This window comes from Mchenga conophoros, linkage group LG3, assembly GCF_057382185.1.
Source record: "Mchenga conophoros isolate Kocher_MC1m ecotype Shallow Benthic linkage group LG3, M_conophoros_male_GT1.1, whole genome shotgun sequence".
Classification (NCBI taxonomy): domain Eukaryota; kingdom Metazoa; phylum Chordata; class Actinopteri; order Cichliformes; family Cichlidae; genus Mchenga; species Mchenga conophoros.
In genome coordinates, this window is record NC_140528.1 from 77,451,501 (window position 1) to 77,470,902 (window position 19,402).

General features: G+C 39.2%; 1 protein-coding gene and 3 long non-coding RNA genes across 4 annotated transcripts; 3 read left to right on the forward strand and 1 right to left on the reverse strand.

The window, feature by feature from the left end:
• Positions 1-288: 288 nt before the first annotated feature.
• Positions 289-6,884, forward strand: cldn7a (claudin 7a). The gene is made up of 4 exons (XM_085267341.1): positions 289-869; positions 3,506-3,670; positions 5,147-5,231; positions 5,774-6,884. Exons 1-4 carry the CDS (start codon positions 647-649, stop codon positions 5,940-5,942), a joined length of 642 nt encoding a protein of 213 aa, XP_085123467.1. The 5' UTR covers positions 289-646; the 3' UTR covers positions 5,943-6,884.
• Positions 6,885-7,830: 946 nt separating this feature from the next.
• On the reverse strand, positions 7,831-11,505 carry LOC146580569 (uncharacterized). Its single transcript, XR_014891287.1, has 3 exons — positions 11,244-11,505; positions 10,577-10,918; positions 7,831-9,438 (listed from the first exon to the last, which is right to left on the reverse strand). It is a non-coding gene; the product is annotated as an uncharacterized LOC146580569 (long non-coding RNA).
• A 2,645-nt stretch (positions 11,506-14,150) lies between these two features.
• On the forward strand, positions 14,151-15,311 carry LOC146580570 (uncharacterized). The gene is made up of 4 exons (XR_014891697.1): positions 14,151-14,376; positions 14,568-14,615; positions 14,845-14,949; positions 15,055-15,311. It is a non-coding gene; the product is annotated as an uncharacterized LOC146580570 (long non-coding RNA).
• Positions 15,312-17,022: 1,711 nt separating this feature from the next.
• LOC146580571 (uncharacterized) lies at positions 17,023-17,966 on the forward strand. The gene is made up of 4 exons (XR_014891698.1): positions 17,023-17,106; positions 17,331-17,387; positions 17,686-17,790; positions 17,892-17,966. It is a non-coding gene; the product is annotated as an uncharacterized LOC146580571 (long non-coding RNA).
• The last annotated feature ends 1,436 nt before the right edge of the window (positions 17,967-19,402 follow it).

The following is a 19,402-nucleotide window of genomic DNA, read 5'->3' on the forward strand; positions in this document are numbered from 1 at the left end:
CTTACAGTTAAACTTACTATAGGTTTGAGTCATATCATCAAATTGTGTCTCCAACATACACCTGCACACACTGACATACATAAGCAGAAAGAGCACATTCAGCAGCCTGTCACATATTTGTTCCTGTTTTGATCTTTAATAACTTTCTTAGAAAATGTTCAACAGTGTTTTTTATGTTATTTGACGCTTCAATATGCCCTTTCAGTCTCATACGTTACCACAGAAAAACTTTTGAGAAGTTAGGTTTAAAAAAACAAAAAAACAAAACAAAACTAACGTTGACTTCAGACTACTCATCCTGAGTGATGGCAGCTGAACAGCGCAGGAATTCACAGAGACGAATTGTCGGGTTGAAAGACGACCTGTGGCTTTGCTGGAAGCGGTGGGGGCATTTCCCAGCAGAGCACAGAAAACTGCGACTCCATGCATCAGCGGGGATGATAATTACACACCCACTTCCATCATCACCAGCAACTTAGATGCCCATCCCCAACTAAAGACCCCCGCCACACACTTCTGCACGGACACGGACACTACCTGCGACTTTTGCATCATTTCCTGACTAATAAGAACAGACACTTTAGAAGTTCTGTAACTCGAGCAAAGTGAAACGAACACCGGATCCTGTTAGAGGTTCATTAAGAGCATGGCCAACTCCGGGATCCAGCTGCTGGGATTTTTCCTATCATTAATAGGTATTGTCGGTCTGATCATCGGGACTATCCTGCCGCAATGGAAGATGTCCGCGTACATCGGAGACAACATCATCACAGCTGTAGCCATGTACCAGGGACTCTGGATGTCGTGCGCTTTCCAAAGTACCGGGCAGCTCCAGTGTAAAATCTACGACTCCATCCTTCAGCTCGACAGTAAGTGGCGCATTTTTACCCCCTTGGTTTAAAAAAACCACTGAACAGGTTTAGTTCCTGCAGGTGCAACCTGCTCATCACAAATCATTATTAAGTAGTCCTTGTTTATTGTCTTGTCTAGTCATCATTTTATATGGAAAGTTTAAAAAAGAGGAAAATGACTTTAACTTTTAAAAGGAAACAACACACTGGCACGTTCTAGGAAAACCTTTTTTAACCACATGCCATTTGCTCCAGGAATGAACCTGAGCCCTGCATCACCACAGAGATCCTTTAGAACACATGTGGTCAAACTCATGGCTGGAGGGCCAAATCCAGCCAGATGCTAATTTTAAGCAAATTTTCCAGCTGCTTCAGGTCACAAAACAATAAATTTAAAGGTTTTTCACACTGAAAGGTATACCTTTGCGCTATGATACATGTAAAATACATGATCCAATTTCTATTTTATTTTTGAATATAGTTGTCATATCAAGTTTTTGTATTCACATGTTGACTTTAATGTCAAATAAATGGATGTGACTCCAATTGTATACAAGAAGGATGTTAATTACTGATATAATGAGGGGATTTTTTATTTTTTTATTTATTTATTACAGTTATGAATTACATTTTTAATTCCCAGCGTGTCTCTTTGTGAAACTGAGTCCGACACCCCAGCTGTAGAATATCACATATGGTGCAAACAGTGCAGGAGTGGCTGCTGCCAAAATAATCTCTTTCATACCTCAACTGTAGCTTCCCAAGAACAAGTACAGAAAAAAATGATTTAAATACTCGATATCTTCAAACTCACAGGAAGAGACGTGACCTCTGTTTGTAAGCTGGCTACAAAAAGAAAAAACAAGCAAAAAACTGACAGACAGTGCTGCTTCTTTACTGATGATGATGAAAAATGTAAATGTTTTCACATCTGCTGTTATAGTTAGTACAGGACACATTCTTAAATGAAGGATAACACACTGTGGATACTAAAGCTGTGCGTGATGGGTGTGTGTTGGCCCACTTCAGTGGTTTGTTGTAATGCTGTCATGCTGTATTAGCTGAAATGATGATGGCCTCAGGCTGTTCTCTGTATCTGTCTCTGAATCGGTTTTTGAGGTCGCACCCCCCCCCCCCCCAAACCCCCCCCCCCCCAAAAAAAACACAAAACAAAAAACAAAAAACAAAAAAACAACAACAACAACAACAACAAAACAGAAAGAAAGAGAAAGAAAAATGGTTTGTCTAATTATACCAACACTGAGAAAAGTGGCCTGAATTGGTTTACTAAAGCGTAAAGCTTTATTATACAAATACAGGCCATTTACCATTTTTACTATGTAATTAAAATGTTATTTCTAAGACACCTTTCAGGATAAACACCCTACACAATAAAATACCAGAGGATAAATTCTCTGATTCTTATATAGCACTTTTCTACTCTCCTGGAGCACTCAGTGTTCACTCATTCACTGTTTTCTGTGCTCTTATGTGCATAGAAAACACATGTGCATCTTATGTGAACACTGTGACAGAGAACAACTTGGGGTTAGCGGCCTTCACTGGCATGCAGGCTTGGAGAGTCAGGGATCAAACCATGAACCTTCCAATCAGCAGAGCACCTGCTCTACCTCCCTCCTGAGCTACAGCCACCCACCGCAACCTATAAGATAAAAACAGAGCTAACCAAATGCATAATGGCCTTATACAAAATCTATCATTGTACATGGTGTATAAAAGGTATACAACTTTATTTATTATGAGATAATTTAGCTGGGTTTTTTTTTGAGAACAAGAAAAGCTACAGTGTCCTACAAGCGTCCCATTGTAGAGTGTAATCACACGGCCAAACATTATTAGCATATGTGAAACAGCAGACACTCCAAGCCAGGATACAGTGTATCCTTCTCTGCTCTCATTTTACTGTATAATGACCCTGTTGCTTGGCATTTCCCACTGATTTATATTCTGTTTCTGCATCCTCCTCTCCCCTGCCTCTCTCCACCCATCACTCCCTCACTGCAAAAGGTTTTGTTTGTTTGGGCAGAGCAGGGATGGCCTAGACTGGCACAGACTGGTTCTACCGTAGGTGGACAGGGGAGAGAGGCAAAAGGGGTCTCACCCTGTGATAGGTTTATAGTGTGTGTGTGTGTGTGGGGGGTGGGGGGGGGGGGGCACTGACAGATGAGAATCATGACAGCAATGTTTCCACGGGCCTCCTCAAAGGGAAGACATTCGAGGGTGTAAGATGTGTTCCTTCATACTGTTTATGTGTGCTCATGTGTATCCCATGGTTTCCCTTCCAGGAAAAGCTCACATTAAAATGTCTTCACAGGCTAATGCAAATGTAATTCACAACCTGGACAGCCACATAAAGCCTCCTTGATATGTTGGAGGCTGTTTGTTAGTCTTTATTATGTTCTGTTTTGTGACTCCTCATTTGCACTTTAACAACAGGATTATTATAAATGGTCTCATTTTAGTTTAGTATTTTTTAGACATTACTGTATGAAACAAAACAAATTATTTTCTTAAAATGCACACCCACATTCCACAACACAAAAGGTCATTTATTCTCAGGCTCCACACTGTTCTGTTACATTTCCTCTGCTTCATCATTTTCTGTTGCCTTTCTTTCTCTTCCTCTGCTCCAGGTTCGCTCCAGGCCACTCGTGCCCTGATGATAGTTGGCATCATTGTTTCCATTGCAGGTCTGGGTGTAGCCTGCATGGGAATGAAGTGCACCACTTGTGGAGGAAGTGACAGACTACGCAAGGCCCGCATTGCCATGACAGGAGGCATCATCCTGTTAGTGGGAGGTGAGGGAGCTTACCAAAGAACCTAATTTGGCAAAGACCAGTGAATAGAATAGAACAGAATAGAATTCAACTTTATTGTCATTGCACATGTCACAAGTACAAGGCAACAAAATGCAGTTTGCATCCATCCAGAAGTGCTTTAGCCATGATATAGATATATTACAAAATATATATTAGCAATAATATAATAATATAGGTATATAGATATATATGACTGATTGGTGTAAGATTTAAACTGTCAAAATGTTATATCATCCAAAGGTTTTCACATAGGGTCATGTATGGTAATACAATGATGTTGTGCAGGGTAATTTAGCTTTGAAAAATATCTTGTTACATTATAAGATTACCTCCAATAAAAAGTAATCTGTCATGCTACAGCATTACCTGATGAGAAAAATAAATCTTCAGAGTACTTTGGCATTACCAATAATGCAGACGACTTGCTAATTTTATTCAGAAACCTTTATCTTAAAAGCTTGCTGTTGTGTTTTCTGAGCTTTAGCACATGTGTCAGTTATTAAAGCTATTTACAGAACCTTGTGAAACACGTCTGATCAGGAAAAAGTGTACTTTTTACAACGTTTAAATATTTTTAACGTTGCAAACGTTTTAAATGCTGATGTTGGGTAGAGTCTTTACCATATTAACTATCTTGGTTTAGCCAGTTAGCATGCTAATATTCGTGAAGAGCATGCTAATATTCGTGAAGACAGTTGTTGGATATTTGGTGAATGTGTGGTGAATTAGCTTTGAATTAGCTTTCCAGATAACGTACTGCAGCTTTGCTAGCTACCATATGAGACGGCTAATTGTAAAATAGCCCGTTTAAACCCAAACGTTTGTTTTTGCACCAAGAAATGAATGACACTATTATAGTTAATGTTCAGGGAAAAACTACATTTTAACATTTACCTTTCCATCCATGTCCTGGTTGACGTGAAGCATTACAAATAGTAGATATGTTACAATAACTCAAAGCAACACTCAACACGAGCTTGCTGGAAGAACATGCTAATATTGTTGTCTTCCTTTCCAAATATATTTAAAAGGGATGATTGTCACTGATTTGTGTTTGTAAGTATTTCATCACTATATTGTATAAAACATACACATTCAGTGTAATAGCTTCCTGTGATCCAATAAATAATGGAATCCATTTATGTAATTCCATCAAAGCACAATTGCCTAGATGTCCTGCACATCATACAGTAGGTGGGAGGAGGTTTGATCCCCACTCCAAAAAGCTTTCTACCCACTGATCTTCTCTGGCCCTCCAGAGGTCATTAGAATGAATGAATCCTGGCACTGAATCTAAGATCAGAGCTCTAACTGGCTCTGAAGAGAACAGAAACACTAAAAGCTAATTGTTCTGGAGTCAATAGCTAGCCGCCTGGTGACTGTATAAAGGGAATAAAAGCCTGGCTGGGCTTTTTCTGGCTTTGACGATGTGTTGATCGACTTTTGATCTTGCAGGGCTGTGTGCTATCGTAGCGTGCTCCTGGTTTGCTCACAATGTCATCAGGGCTTTCTATAATCCCTACACTCCAGTCAACACCAAGTAAGCAATCTAAAAGCACCCATTTCTTCTTTTTTTCTGTTTTACTGTTATTATGATTTATGTATTATTTATGTATTATTATGCATAAAAATTGTTTTTCCTTTAGTACTGTAGCTAAAACTGGTGTGAGAGAACAGTGCATTTTATTCTTTTACAGCAGTGATAAGCTAGTTATGTGACATAAAAATCTGGATGTCATCTGATCAGCTCAAACTAAATCTGTGTTTATGCTACTGGGTGAATGAGGCTCATAGTAGAAAAGGTTTTTTTTTTTTTATCTCTCACTCCGGCTTATAGAGCTCTGGGGACAGTCCATGTCTATTATCCCTTAAAAAAAACCCTTAAAAACGCCAATCTTGTGATTTAATGCTATTTTCATACTATATGTTCTTTCTCTTACTCTCTTTGCATTGATGCACTACTTGCTTTTGAAACATAACAACTGCATAAATGACACCATTGCAGGTTACTTTATTAACACATCAGTTTTGCCTTTGTTCGTAATATTGAAGCTGAGGATTGGGGTTGCCTTGTCTTTCCAGGTTTGAGTTTGGTGCGGCCATCTTCATCGCGTGGGGCGGTTCTCTCCTAGATGTCTTAGGTGGGGCCATGTTGGCTGCTTCTTGTCCAAGGAAGAAGCAAGTGTCCAAGTACCCAGCCATCGGCAGTACCCGCTCAGGCCCTCCAAGCAGCACTAAGGAATATGTCTGAGATTCCCCAACCATGTAGCCAGGAACTTTAAAAGAAGCTGAGGAGAATGATCCTCTTCAGCATCAGCGAGGCGGAAAACCGAAGATGTATGGATGATTGTGAATCACATGGAGGCAGGAAGTACTGAAAAAAGACTTTCTTTACTTTGTGTTCAGGCCTTTGATGACCCTTTGATTATTAAGCAGCACCCTCAATTGTTTAATGACGGATGTCTCTCACCCAATCCATACATTCCTCCATTGTTTACAAGTAGTCTTCACAAATACATTATAATTGGATGTCCTGACTTAATAGACAAACCCTCTTGGGCTAGCTCTTGAATTGCAGCCTAAATGGTGGGTTATAGCCAATACTTGCGCCCTCATGTTAGAACCAGCATTTATTAGCATTTGCCATGTAATTGAAAGTAATCAATTACAGTTTGGTGAGTAGTCTGCAAGTCAACACGCTGTCCAACACAGGAACACGGTGACAATACAGCATTTTATATCAACTGTTAGTACCAAAATAGATGTCACAATGAGCAGGGTGTGATTTCACACACTGCGATGACACAGGCCACTTGCTACAGGACTCCCCACAGCTTTTCATACCAGCATGTTACAAAGCCTGTTCAGATATAAAATATCTGATGTTGTAGTCATCACGCCATTATCGCTCTATTGGCCTTTCTATCAGCCACTGAGGTTAAACTGCAACTATTTATTTTGTCAACTGTAGGTCTTTACTCGTGTAGATTTGCACGATTGTTAGTTCACTGTAGCTTCTTGTAGCTTTCACAATTTAGTGTTTTTTAAATGTTCTGAACAGTTGGTTCTATGTTTGTAAATGCCATAGGTTTATATACTTTTAGCAGATAACAGCACCATGGAAAATATATGAAAGAATATTTTTAACATGTCCATCAGTACTTAAATAATAAAGATAATGCAACATTGTTAACTGTGTCATGGTCCATCAAACTGGTTATATGGTTGTTTTCTCCAGTGCAGTAGCACAGTAACATTTCTACTGACAGTCTTTTCATAGATTTTGCACTTTCTGTTTCATTTGAACTAGTAAAAGTAACCTTTAGGGGACATTTCATGAATGTTTTTGAAGACATTCATAACATTCATCAAAGCTTATGTTGTGTAAAACCTTTAGAGAACCTTCATGGAAGACTGGATAATGGTTCTTTGAAGTGTGTTTGCAGCTTTTAAAAAAAAAAAAATCTGCTAGGATTCTCAGAACCTTTAGGGAACCCTGAGGTGACATTTTCCAAAGCTTCTCTGAATGTGGTCATTTTCAACTTTTAAAGAACCTTAAAGGAACATTTTATAAAACACATTTAAGTGGAACCTTTAAATAACCTTCAGGGAGCAGTTTATTAGTAATGAACTAGTCGATACTAAATGTTAGTAACTTTATCAGAGTTCTTAATGCTTTAAGTATGTTGTTTAGAGTCTTAATTTACTCCTACAGACACCTAATTGATGAAAACATTTAGAGTGATGTTATGCGAGTTACTGTATGCATCCTTTGAGCTTGAAGTAGTCTGGCTATTCTCCTATGAACTCTGACATCTACAAGGTATTGTCACCCAAAGAACTGTTGCTCACTCTTCTTTGGCAATTCTCTGTAAACCATAGAGATGGTTGTGTTAAAATGCCAGCAGACCAGCAGTTTCTGAAATATTCAGACCAGCCTGTCTGGCACCAACAACCAACCCACATTCAAAGCCACTTAAATCACCTTTCTTCTCCGTTTTGATGCTCTGTTTGAACTTCAGCAGGTCATCTTGATCACGTCTACATGCTGTTGAGCAGGTGTACCTAATAAAGTGGCTGCAAGTTTATCTGCGTGATAAAAGGAGTTCAGAGTCAGCTGAACCACAGAAACACAGAGATTCCACAAAGATTCATGTTTTATTTCCCAGGATGCTTTATGAAAAGTTATTTCCATGCAAAGATCAAAACAACTATCTTTGAGTCAGAGAGCAAGCTGTGAGGTGCAGTGCTCCCATGACACCAACAAATTAAGTAACGAGCCAGCAAAAAACAGGAACATGACATCAACATGAGCCGCCTTTTATAGACAACACCATCTGAACCCGAGAGAGCCACTGCCAGCTTAAAAAAAATCCAAAGATTGTCTCTGCAGCGAGGGTGCTTGTTTCTGTGACCTCACACTGTAATTATAAAGTCTGACACAATAGTTCACCTAAACCTGAAAGACATTACCACACCACGTGGGTGTAGTTCACAAAGCAGATTAGAGCTTTTTTATAAATAAACATAAATACAATTAAGTTTGACCTTTACACGTCGGCATGCCAATCAGAGTCAATTTCTTTAAGCATCAATCTGATGTAGCATCAGGAATCATTTGGCAATTTCATCAAAGTCATTTACTGTACACATTTTGTTTTTATTGTCCTCACAGTCATGTAGCCAAACTGGGAAAGCCTGCATTAGGAAACACACACAAAGCTCTATGAAGCCGTTGTTGTTTACTGCCGAGTCAGCAGCTCAAAACCACCAATGAGCTCAGGGAAACGCTGACTCTACCAGATTTGAAGAGCAAAACGGTGGTTTGGTTTATCAAAGTCTACTACGTAGCCCTTAAATAACAGGATGCCAGTCACAGGTTTTGATGCTTCATGCATAGAATTCTGCAACATGTCACTGCACATAACAGGCATTCCCACAAAGTGCACCATTTGGAAACATAATAAAAATCCCACAGACTGAAGCGTTACCTGCTCAGAAACAAGTAAAAAAACAAAACCAAACAGATGCCGTAACATCACAACAAAGTGTCTCATTTTTTAAATAATAAATTATTAGCATTAGTTTTTCTCCTTTGTTTTTTGTTTTTTAAAGCAACTAGCGAGCTTTCATCCACTGGATAATAGTACACCACTTGAATCAGTGAGAGAGTAGAGAATGATAGTCATTGCACAACCAAAGCTTAACAATTCACCTGTCCGATACACATTAACAGGCTTGTGTTCCAACACAAGCAGCCCACGGGTAATCAGTAACCCTCACCAGTAAACAGGCAGGCGAGAGGATGCTTGTCATCTAACCGTTTGCTCAGTGCAACTTTAAAAATGTAGCCCTTGAGAAGAAGCTCTGAAAAAAAATATAGACACTTCCTTCAAATCTTTCTTAAATCCTGATAGTCCACTACCTACCGAGGTATAGTGTAGAGAGCAATGCAATACGAATTCATTCACAGTCTGACCAAAGTTAAGTTAAATAAGCGCTATATACACAGTCAGGGCTTCAACAGGCGATAAATGAGCCGTTTTTTAGCCTTGAAGAAGCTTCAGTAGGACACTTGACAGGAGCAAGGACAAGATCGCTGTCAGAGGGTGTGGGGGTGGGTTTGGCGACCCAGGGGTTTTCTTTGTTGGCACTTCTTGGTGAAGCTTAGGAGATGGGTGACAGGGATACAGGGCACTGCCCGTTGTTGTTCATGATATCATCCAAGTCTTCATCATCCAGGTCCACTGAGGAGGAAAAAGCAAACAAGCAGTTATTATAATAATCACATATTAGCTACAATTCAGTTCAGTTTTATTTTTATAGTGCCAACTCACAACAACAGTCGCCTCAAGGCGCTTTATACTGTAAGGCAGATCCTAGAATAATACATACAGAGAAAAAAAACAACAAAACAAAAATATGACCCCCTATGAACAAGCACTTTGGCGAGAGTGGGAAGGAAAAACTCCCTTTTAACAGGAAGAAACCTCCGGCAGAAGCAGGCTCAGAGAGGGGCAGGGCCATCTGCTGTGACCGGTTGCGGTGAGAAGAACAAAACAGGAGATTAGCTACTTAGGCAAAATGAAATTTAAAGGGGCAAGAAGGGTAAGTTCAAATCAAACATTGCTTTTTTTTTAATAATTTGACAAAAAGATTGACCACCCTTGTATCTATATGTTAAAAATAAAGCCACTGTGGGTAGCCAGTTAGCTTAGCATAGCATTACCACTGGAAATTGGGGTAAACAGCTAGCTTGCCTCTAAAAACAAATGTTCCTAAAAGCTGTTTGACACAGGGTTACATGCTAGCCATTTCCACTAAGCTACGTTTTCTGCTTTTTATCTTAGCCAGGCTAAGCTACAGTCACGCTGTATTAAAGACGTAAGGGTGATGTCACTTTCTTTATCTAACTAGTTACTTATCTGTAACACCTAATTTTCCATTTACAGATATCACGGTGAAAGGCACAATCAGTGTATCGCTGCACGCCTACTTGTGTTTTTTTTTTTTCCTATAGTTGCTTGATTTTGTTTCAGTGGAGTTTGATTTGTTTTTACTTAATTCTTTAATTGTAACCTTGCTTATGTCTGCCCATTGACTTGTTCTGCATTATCTATGAGACATCTTTATTTGTATACATCACTGCTGACTGAAACACACATACAAATATAATAGCAACATTTTATCCACCTTATAAATATTTATGACTAATCCAATACAGTTCAACAGCCAATAAGGAGCTCTGACATATCTACTGCTACTGTTATGTTTTATTACATATGTGCATAGAACAAATGCATATGCTGCCTGCTATACTGTCATTGTGTAATTGTAAACTGTGTAGGTGGGGTCATCACTTCATACTTCTATATGGAGCCTCACCTTTCTTGGACCGACCGATCTGGCCTAGTTTGGGTGCCCTCTGTCCGAGTCTCTGAGGGTTGGGCCCACCACCGTGACCGTTGACCTGGGGGTGTCCCGGGTTGAACTGCCCCGCCGGGCCGGGCTGCCTGGGCGGCCCGCTGGGCGGGATGAGCTCGGGGATACCTGAAGCACCGTACATCTCTGGGAGGCGTCCTTTAGTGTCTGACCGCTAGATGTCCGCACAGCCAAAGCTTTGTGTCGTGATGGAAAGCTTCGCACTTCCGCAATGGTATTAACCGATGAATGTATGGGCAACAGACGACTAAATACTGGAAATTACAGAAGGGAAGTCCGCCAAACCTGTCAACCAAAGTGAACACGTTTGTCAAAAAACGCGAGTGAGAGAGCGAAAAGCTCTGCCAGTTGTCTCCCAACACTTCTCGGCTGTTTACACTACAATAAGCCGTGTACTCGTACGTGTTTTCAGTTGTATTACTACTATCAGGTGTAGCAGCTCCCTTCCTGCCCACTACAACAGCACAGCGACACAAAGCGTGTCTTCGGTCATTCTACTCGCTATAGTCAGAATAAGAAAAGCTTTTCCACCCGTCTCTAAACAACAGTAACTCAGCGGTTTCTCTACAATACGCTTAAAATATGACTAAATATAAAAATACGGCCTCACCTTCGTTTCTTTGAGGCCGCAGTAAAGAGCTGAATTCGGTAAAAGCCGCTTCTGAGAACCGTGTTGTTGTTTATCAGCGCTGTTTCTCTCTCTCCCTCTGTTGGCACGGCGTTGAGGAAGCGTCGATTTAAAGGGGCCTCTCAGCGTTTTCTCGGCCTTGGGGATTTCCTCGTATTGTGTCTTGACTCATAGCGTCTTGCGGACGTCACCGTGCGGTTGACAGCGCTGAACTTCAGATTATACAGTGGAGGTGTGCCAAAGTTCCGAGGGCTCAAAGCGTAATTACGCACCTCTTGTAATGAGAGAGTGACTCTAGAGCCAACCAATGACGGACGGTGTTCAATAACACCCCTCCCCCCCTCCACCCACCCCATACACACCACATAGAATGCTTCATGTCGGGTACTTCACGTCAACCCCCTCTTCCAGAGACTTTCATTTCATTTTATATGGGGAACATGAAAGTGTTTACAGGAAGTTGTTATTTACCACAAAAGTACACAACTTTTTGTCCGCTTTGACACTTTGTTCTTTTTTCAGGTTACTGCAGTATGCTGTGGCCTTGAGTCAGTGCCCCTGGCAATGTCTGAGTTCACCTTCACTTATCTAAGCAACCTGACTCAACCCCAGCCACTTACCTCTGCCACTTATTGACTAAATGAAACAGACAAAAACAAATCTTTAACTTCTTAAACAACACTGTCAGTGATTACAAATTCACTGCCCTGCATTTGGATCAAACTCAAGTGGTCTTTTGTTTATAGTACAATGGAAATTCAAGAGAGTCCAAACACACCAAAAATGTTATGCTAATTTTGACAATACATCTTTGACTCAGTGGGAACTTCATAAGTTCAGTGAAGAAAAGGCAGACTAGGCTTCAGTATGATACCATTTCCATTTTCTTTAATTAAGCTCATATCAGCCATCAACTAAAAATCATTGGTTTTCAACCAGGGGAAATATTACCAAGTACACACTTTGGTGTAGATGCAGCACAAATACTTTGTTTTAATAATCAGTGTTGAGCAGTTAGGTTATTATAGATGAAAGAATCCTGTCCCAAAGACTAAAAATAGGTTTGGAAACATATATTAATTAACTGAAAAATAAACACCCAACTTAAAAAAAATATAAAAACAACAACAAAAAAAAAGACATTAAGCACTTGCAAAACTGACTAAAACAAAAATATAAATGTTTAGTTTTAGATTGAGTCGATGGATAAAGTTTTGTTTTGTTTTGCTTGAGACGTTTGCATAACTGTGAATCACCTTACTTTGTAAAATGTATTGAAATACTGGTTCTGATTTGGTCAAATTTTATTGATGGACAGCAAACACAAAGGTTCTTCTACAACCCCAATTCCAAAGACGTTTGGATGCAGTGTAAGCTGTCAATAAAAACATAATGTGTAATTTGTAAATCCCAAAAACCCATATTTTATTCACATGTTTGAATGGAGAAAATTTACCATTTTATGGAAAACTGAATTCATTTTAAATTTCATGACAGAAACACATCTCAAAAAAGTTTGTGCTGGTTCATGTTTATCATTGTGTAGCATCCCTTCTCCTACTTAGGCAGTCCATAACAATCTAGGAACTGAGGAGGCCAGCTGCAGGACTTTTGGCAGAGGAACGTTGCCCCATTCCTCTTAACAGTCGTCTGCACTGCAGGGTACGGAAGATACGGAAGAGGATTAGGGCCACTGGAAAAAAAAAAAAAGAATTCTGACTTTAATCTCAGAATTCTGAGATTAAAGTCAGAATTCTTTTTTTTTTTTTTTTTCCAGTGGCCCTAATCCTCTTCCGTAGCAGGCAGATCAGTTCAGCACCTGGAATCTTTCACTATGAAGCCATGTTGTTGGAGTAGATGCAGTATGCAGTTCGGCATCTGGCTGTGAAGATATGTTGCTCTAAAATATGCAAATACTTTTCAGCATTGATGATGCCTTTTTAGATGTGCCTGCCTAAAACGGCATAGCCTGCATTTATGAATGACACGGTGAACTGCATTCATAGATAGTGATTTCTAGAAGTGTTCTTGGGTCCATGCAGTGATTTCCACGAGCGAATCATGCCTATTTTCAATGCTGTGCTGCTCGACGGCCAGAGTATCACAGACATCTAATGTTGAATGTCTTCTTTGGCCTTCTTCCTTGCGCACAGAGGTTTCTCCAGATTTTCAGAATCTTTATATATTATATAGATGATATATACTGTATTTAAATAATGTATGTTTTTTCATTCAAATACATTAAGTCAAATTCTTTCTAAACAGACAGTTTTTGTTTTATGGCAGATTCGAGAATCTTAATCTCTGCTTTCTGTATTCTGTTGTTAATAAGATATGTGCTTATAAATCATTGCATTCTGTTTGTATTTACTTATATGCAATAACCCAACTTGTTTGGAGTTGGAGTTTACATTCCCATGAATAGTAGGGTTAGTTTGTTTTCTCTGTTTGTTATTGCAAACCAGTTAACAGGGGTTTGTTTGTTTATTTGTTGCAATTTCTGCTAACATTTCATGTCATTAATGTATCAGCCATATTTGTGTAAAGCCAGAAGTCAAGACTGTTACATGAAAGCGGTAAAAAACAGTTTATGTTTATGTACTGCTTAGAAATGTCAGTAATAGTGCAGTGGTTGTTAAACACCCATACTAATCTTTAATCTGACCAAATAGCCTCCTGTGGTGTAAACTAACAATTCTGTGGTTTTAAATGCATTAAAGCTCATGTTTGGTGAGGATTAACCCCAGTGCAGAAAAGAAAACAATACTCCGGGTCACTTGCATTCAGCTCACAGTTTTTGAGAGGGTGTTATCTCCATGTTTATCACATTTTACAGGTGAGCCCATGCACAGTTGAGAGATTATCCAAGTAAAAAATTCTTAGACATGCCGAGACTGATCTGAAACACAAACTGTAGACCCCACGTGGATGCACACCGTCTGGGCAGCTATATAACTGTCGGCATAAGCAATCACCAGACTCAGAGTTCCTCGTCGTCCCAACGAACACTTTAAACACTTCGGAGTAAGAAGAAACACCTTTGGCATCATGTCCAGGATCACCGCGGTAACGATCTTGCTCATCATTCTCGTCAACAGCTTGTGCAGCAGCGCAGGTGCGCAACGATTATTCTTTTTCACTTGTTCTGCAGAGATGTAGATGTCACAGTTTTACTCTGCAACATGGCTGTAAACAGGTGACTCTGTTAAACTGTAGACTGTGACACTGGTGTTATACAGAGCTGATGGGTAAGGTATCGCTGCTCCACATGACTGATGTCTTATTTGTTATCTTCTTCCACTGCAGCTCCTTCCCATGGAGTATCCCTGTATATTCGCAAGTGCAGATGCACAGGTGAGTGACCAGTGACCACTTTCATCTTCTTTGCGTAAAAAAATGCAAAACAAACAAAAACAAATTTAAAGACACAAAACAAATATCTTAGTTCTTTGTGTTGCTATGGGCGTATGTGATGGTGTTTCCAATTGAACATTTAGGGAATTTTCTCCTAAGTTCTCTGCTATTAAAAACATTCCTTTTTTATGTGGAGACAGTTACAGTGACCAGCTGTCTTCTCTTGCAGAGATTTCCACAGGCAGGTTTAAGTGTCCCAAACCGCTCATGCCCACAAACTACAACAAGCAGCGAGATGTGTTTAAATGCGCCTGCAAAAAAATACAAGAAGAGAGTAAGTGAAACACAATCCCGTCAAGAGAGATGTTTCTCTTTCCTGTGATAATATTCAGTAAATATACGAAGTTGTCATCATTTTTTTTCTTTTTTTGTCTTGTAGAGCGTTCAGATCTTCTGCAGTTCTGCCGTGTGATCAAGAAATACAACCTTGCTGATCTGCTCTGAGATAAAGAAGTCCAGACACTGACTAACCAAACTTAATATCCTATTACGTATGACATTAATCTTGTTATGTAGATGGTTGTGATTTTTTCTGAAATTGTAAATAAAGACAGTTATTTTTTTTATTACATAGAGTCTCGTCTCCTTCGGTGTTTCCACATATTTAACTGAAAAAGCCCTCAACCTTGAAAACAAATAAAATGAACATTTTTAATATCCTATTATTCATTTTTTGTCCTTTTTTTAGTATTTTGAAATTTTAAAAACATGAAAGAGAAGCAATTATTGTTATATATGATCTGGTCTCACTCTGAAATGTGTTCATAGATTTCACAGAGACAATGACATAAATACACTGATTAATAGTGAATCATTTCTATGGAGGATTACTTGTTTCCCAGCTGCCTGGCCTCCAATCTTCATGTTGAACTATAGTAAAAGAAGTTCAGCACAAAAGTGAGAGTGGTTTCTATGTCACCCAGAGTTAAACAAGACATTAAATGGACATTTTTCCCTAAATATCATCAAAGTGTGTGTTGCTTTAATGGCAGGAATGCTTGTGAAATAAATGACTCATTTCTTCAATGCTGTTACAAAACCCTCACCACACAGGCAGGAATGTCCACTGATATATAAACTGATGATAATGTTCATCTTCTTTTTTTTTTAAAGGTTTATTTTTTTATGCCTTCAACTGAAAACAACAATAAAACAACAAAATCAAGACACAGAATCACTTTTCACATGTTAGCCTCACACGTCCTGTTCTTGTCTTATTGTCAGTTACTGTTAATAATCAGGTCCTACATTTCTGAGCAGACATAATATATTTTCAGGCTGCAGTATTTTTAATGCTACTCGAGCTGATTTCTGTTAGCTGTGGCCCCTGAAGAAGTAGACAAAACCTTTGTTTGATGGAGGCATCGATTCACAACTTTATCTGCCAAGACAAAGAGAAATTCAGATATCAGCACACCAGCGCTGCATATGTGGACAATAGGACCTGCCTTTGCAAATCATTTTGTGTAACTTTCAAACTTTAATAGTCATTATTTCCTTGAGTTGAAAGCACTAATGAAAACAAATGACATTAGCCCATTGTGCCAACACAGGCACACTCTCTGTCACTGAATAGTGAAGTAAAAGCTGTGGGTTATAAGTCCTTTTAGAGTTTTATCTGTGAACTCCAAATCCTGCAGGTCAGCAGTGATAGCAGTCATGGGAACACAGAGGCTTGTTTTTCCAAACAATACGATCTATCTGATTTCAGATTTGTAGCAGAACTCTGCAAGCAAAGCACCATTTTGTCTCTAATGTTCATCAAAGGCTTGTAGAAGCAAGTCCACTTGGCGGTAGCCATCTTGGCAACAATTTCATGTAGTTTTTTCCAGCTAAACAAAAAAGAAGGGGTCATATCCAGAGCATTAAAACATTAAAACTCCATGTATGGAGCGTCCAATCACATCTAACAAATAAATTAACCAATAAACAGTCCAGTGCAACAAAATGTCTGGCTCATTATCATTTAGAATGTACTACCAAATGATTCTTTGGGTCTAGTGGGTCTTACACTAAACTCTCCTACACACATCTGTTCAGGATCCATTGAGTCTCTCTCTGATGAAGCCTGGTTTTAAATTTACACCTCAGTGATGCCACCGTGCAAAAATTGTTGCCAGCACTCAGTTTTCCAACGATTTGGATAAGTTCTAAGATTTTACAGATGAATCCATGCAGAGCTGAGATAGCATCTGAACAAACAAACAAGAAAACATCCCCCTTAAACATGTCAGGACTGATCTGTAAGTTCAAGCTCCTCACACCGTGTCAGCGTGGACTCACTGCGGGGGTATAAAACTCAGATCCTCGTCTTCTGCAGAAGAATCTGAACACGTCAGACGGAACAGACGAACCTTCGCCACCATGTCCAGGATCACAGGGATGACGCTGCTGCTCATCATTCTGGTCAGCAGCCTGTGTGATAGCACAGGTACATACGAGGATCATTAGTTTTGAACTTTATATGCATGGATGGTTATGTTGCTGTTTTACTCACCAACGGGACGATAACTAACTGACTCATTTTAAATGTAAACTATTGTGCACCACTGCCCGTGAGTTTGAGAGGAAATGTTACACGGGGTTGATGGATAATGTTTTACGTTCGTATAAATGATTTCTCACTTGTTTGCTTTTCTTTTTCACTGAGGGCAGAGTCTGCTGCTCAGTCTGGTGTGACCAAACAGGATATTCTCAGATGCAGATGCACAAGTAAGTTACCAGCAGTTTTGGCCTGTATGGCCTGTATTTGTATAGCGCTTTTACAAAACCCATTACAGTTTTGTTTGGTAATGTCATTGTTGCAGTTGTAACTGCAACAAAACACACAAACACCAACATTGCAGTCCTCAGGGCTGCTATGATGCTACATTGAAGTGTGTCCTATCTTGAAAAGATCGACTGCAAATCTGTGCCGTTGTAAACGTTACCATGATGCCACATAAAGTTGGTTAACTGGCAATGACTGGAGTGAAATGGTTTCAGTGACCACCTCTATTCTCTCTTGCAGAGTCTTTCAGGGGCAAACTTAGGTGTCCCCAACCACTCCTACCCATAGACAGCAAAGAGAAACAGGCTCTGAACAAATGCCTCTGCAGCTCAGGAAAACAAGGCAGTAAGTGAAATGCAGTCATGTTTGTTTGAGGTTCATGTTTCCTGTAATAATGTTCAGTAAAGATATTTAAGTTGGTGTTGTTTAATTTTTGTCTTTTGTAGAGCGTCCAGACCTTCTGCGATTCTGCCACAGAAGTGTGTTTGGGGGAGCTGCTACACCCCTCTGACATAAATCAGTGGAATTATAAACGAACTTGATATAAAATTACATTTTGTATGATATTAATCTTTTTATATGTTTGTGAATTTTCTACTGCTGTAAATAAAAAAACAGATCTTCATCAGAGTTTTGTGTTCATATTGTTGTATGTATTATTATATTATTTTTTTGGTTCCATCATATATTTACAAAAAATGAGATCAGTTTCAGTTCTTCCATTCAAAATTACATTAAAGTTAAAGGAAAAGGGAAGGATTTTCCCTGATGTCATTAAAGCACGTATAGCTTTGAAGCCATGTGATGGTTATGAAACTGTGGTTATGTCTCAATGAAACAATCGCCACTGTTACATAGAATTATGCCTTTTTGTCTCCACACTGCATTCTTTTTCATTTTTCTAATTATTCAGTTCAGTTATTTTATTTCTATAGTGCCACAAAGTTGTCTCAAGGAGCTTTATACTTTTTTATAACAGGATATAGAATTATTCCAGCCTGTCCCCCTTTTCAGTTCTCATCTTGTTTCTTCTTGTCAGTTCATACTGTTAATAGTCAGGTCGTATATTTTTAAAGAGACGACTATGCAAAAGGTTTGAGGCTCCTCTCATTTCTTTACATTTTTCAAGGAAAAAAGGAAATAGTCATAGTGAGTTGAAATATGTTCAAACATAGGTGGGAACACAATATATACTTGTATACAATATACAAGTCAAACTAAATGAGTCAAAACCAGATGACAATTCTAATGAGCTTGAAAGTCAGAATTTGGTATGGCTGGTTTTATCCTTCAACACAGACTGAACTTTGTTGGGCAGCTTTCTTGTAATTTCTTTAAGTAGTCTTCAGGAATAGTTCTCAGGCTTCTTGAATGACATCCAAAGCTCTTCTTTGGATGTTTGCTGCCTTTTGTTCCATTCTCTGTCAAGATGATCCCACATTGTTTCAGTAATGTTGAGGTCCAAGCTCTGGAGAGGCCAATTCATGACTGATAGTCTTCCATTGTGTGTTTCTTTCTGTCCAGGTAGGCTTTGACTGGATTAGATCATAATCATGTTGCAAATTATCAATCAGTTTCTTTCCAGATGGCCCCAAAAGGTTGATTCTGTTCATCTGGATGTAGCATCCAATGAATTGTTTATGAGGTTGGGGAAACCTGCAGTCAGCTGAGACTGAAGAAGTCAATTGGATCATTTAAGAAATGTTTCTCCCACTGAAAACGCTACGTCCAGATGAACAGAATCAACCTTTTGGGATTTACTTACTTAGATGATTGAGCATGCATCAAGAGTGTCTAGATGCTCTTGCATGTTAGATTAAAGACTGACAGTAAATTTCAATGTTTATAATTCTGTCAATTTTGAATAGCACCAACACCACTGTCTAAAATGCAGCTCCAAACCATGACAACCATGGTTTACAGATGGCTGTAAAACCCTGTTGTGCCTCTCCTCCCC

Bases quoted from the DNA above. Each gene is read 5' to 3' on its own strand.
- cldn7a (XM_085267341.1), top strand. From the start codon at position 647: ATGGCCAACTCCGGGATCCAGCTGCTGGGATTTTTCCTATCATTAATA. The intron at 870-3,505 runs GTAAGTGGCGCA...CCTCTGCTCCAG, and splicing joins CTCCATCCTTCAGCTCGACA to GTTCGCTCCAGGCCACTCGT. The intron at 3,671-5,146 runs GTGAGGGAGCTT...TTGATCTTGCAG, and splicing joins CATCATCCTGTTAGTGGGAG to GGCTGTGTGCTATCGTAGCG.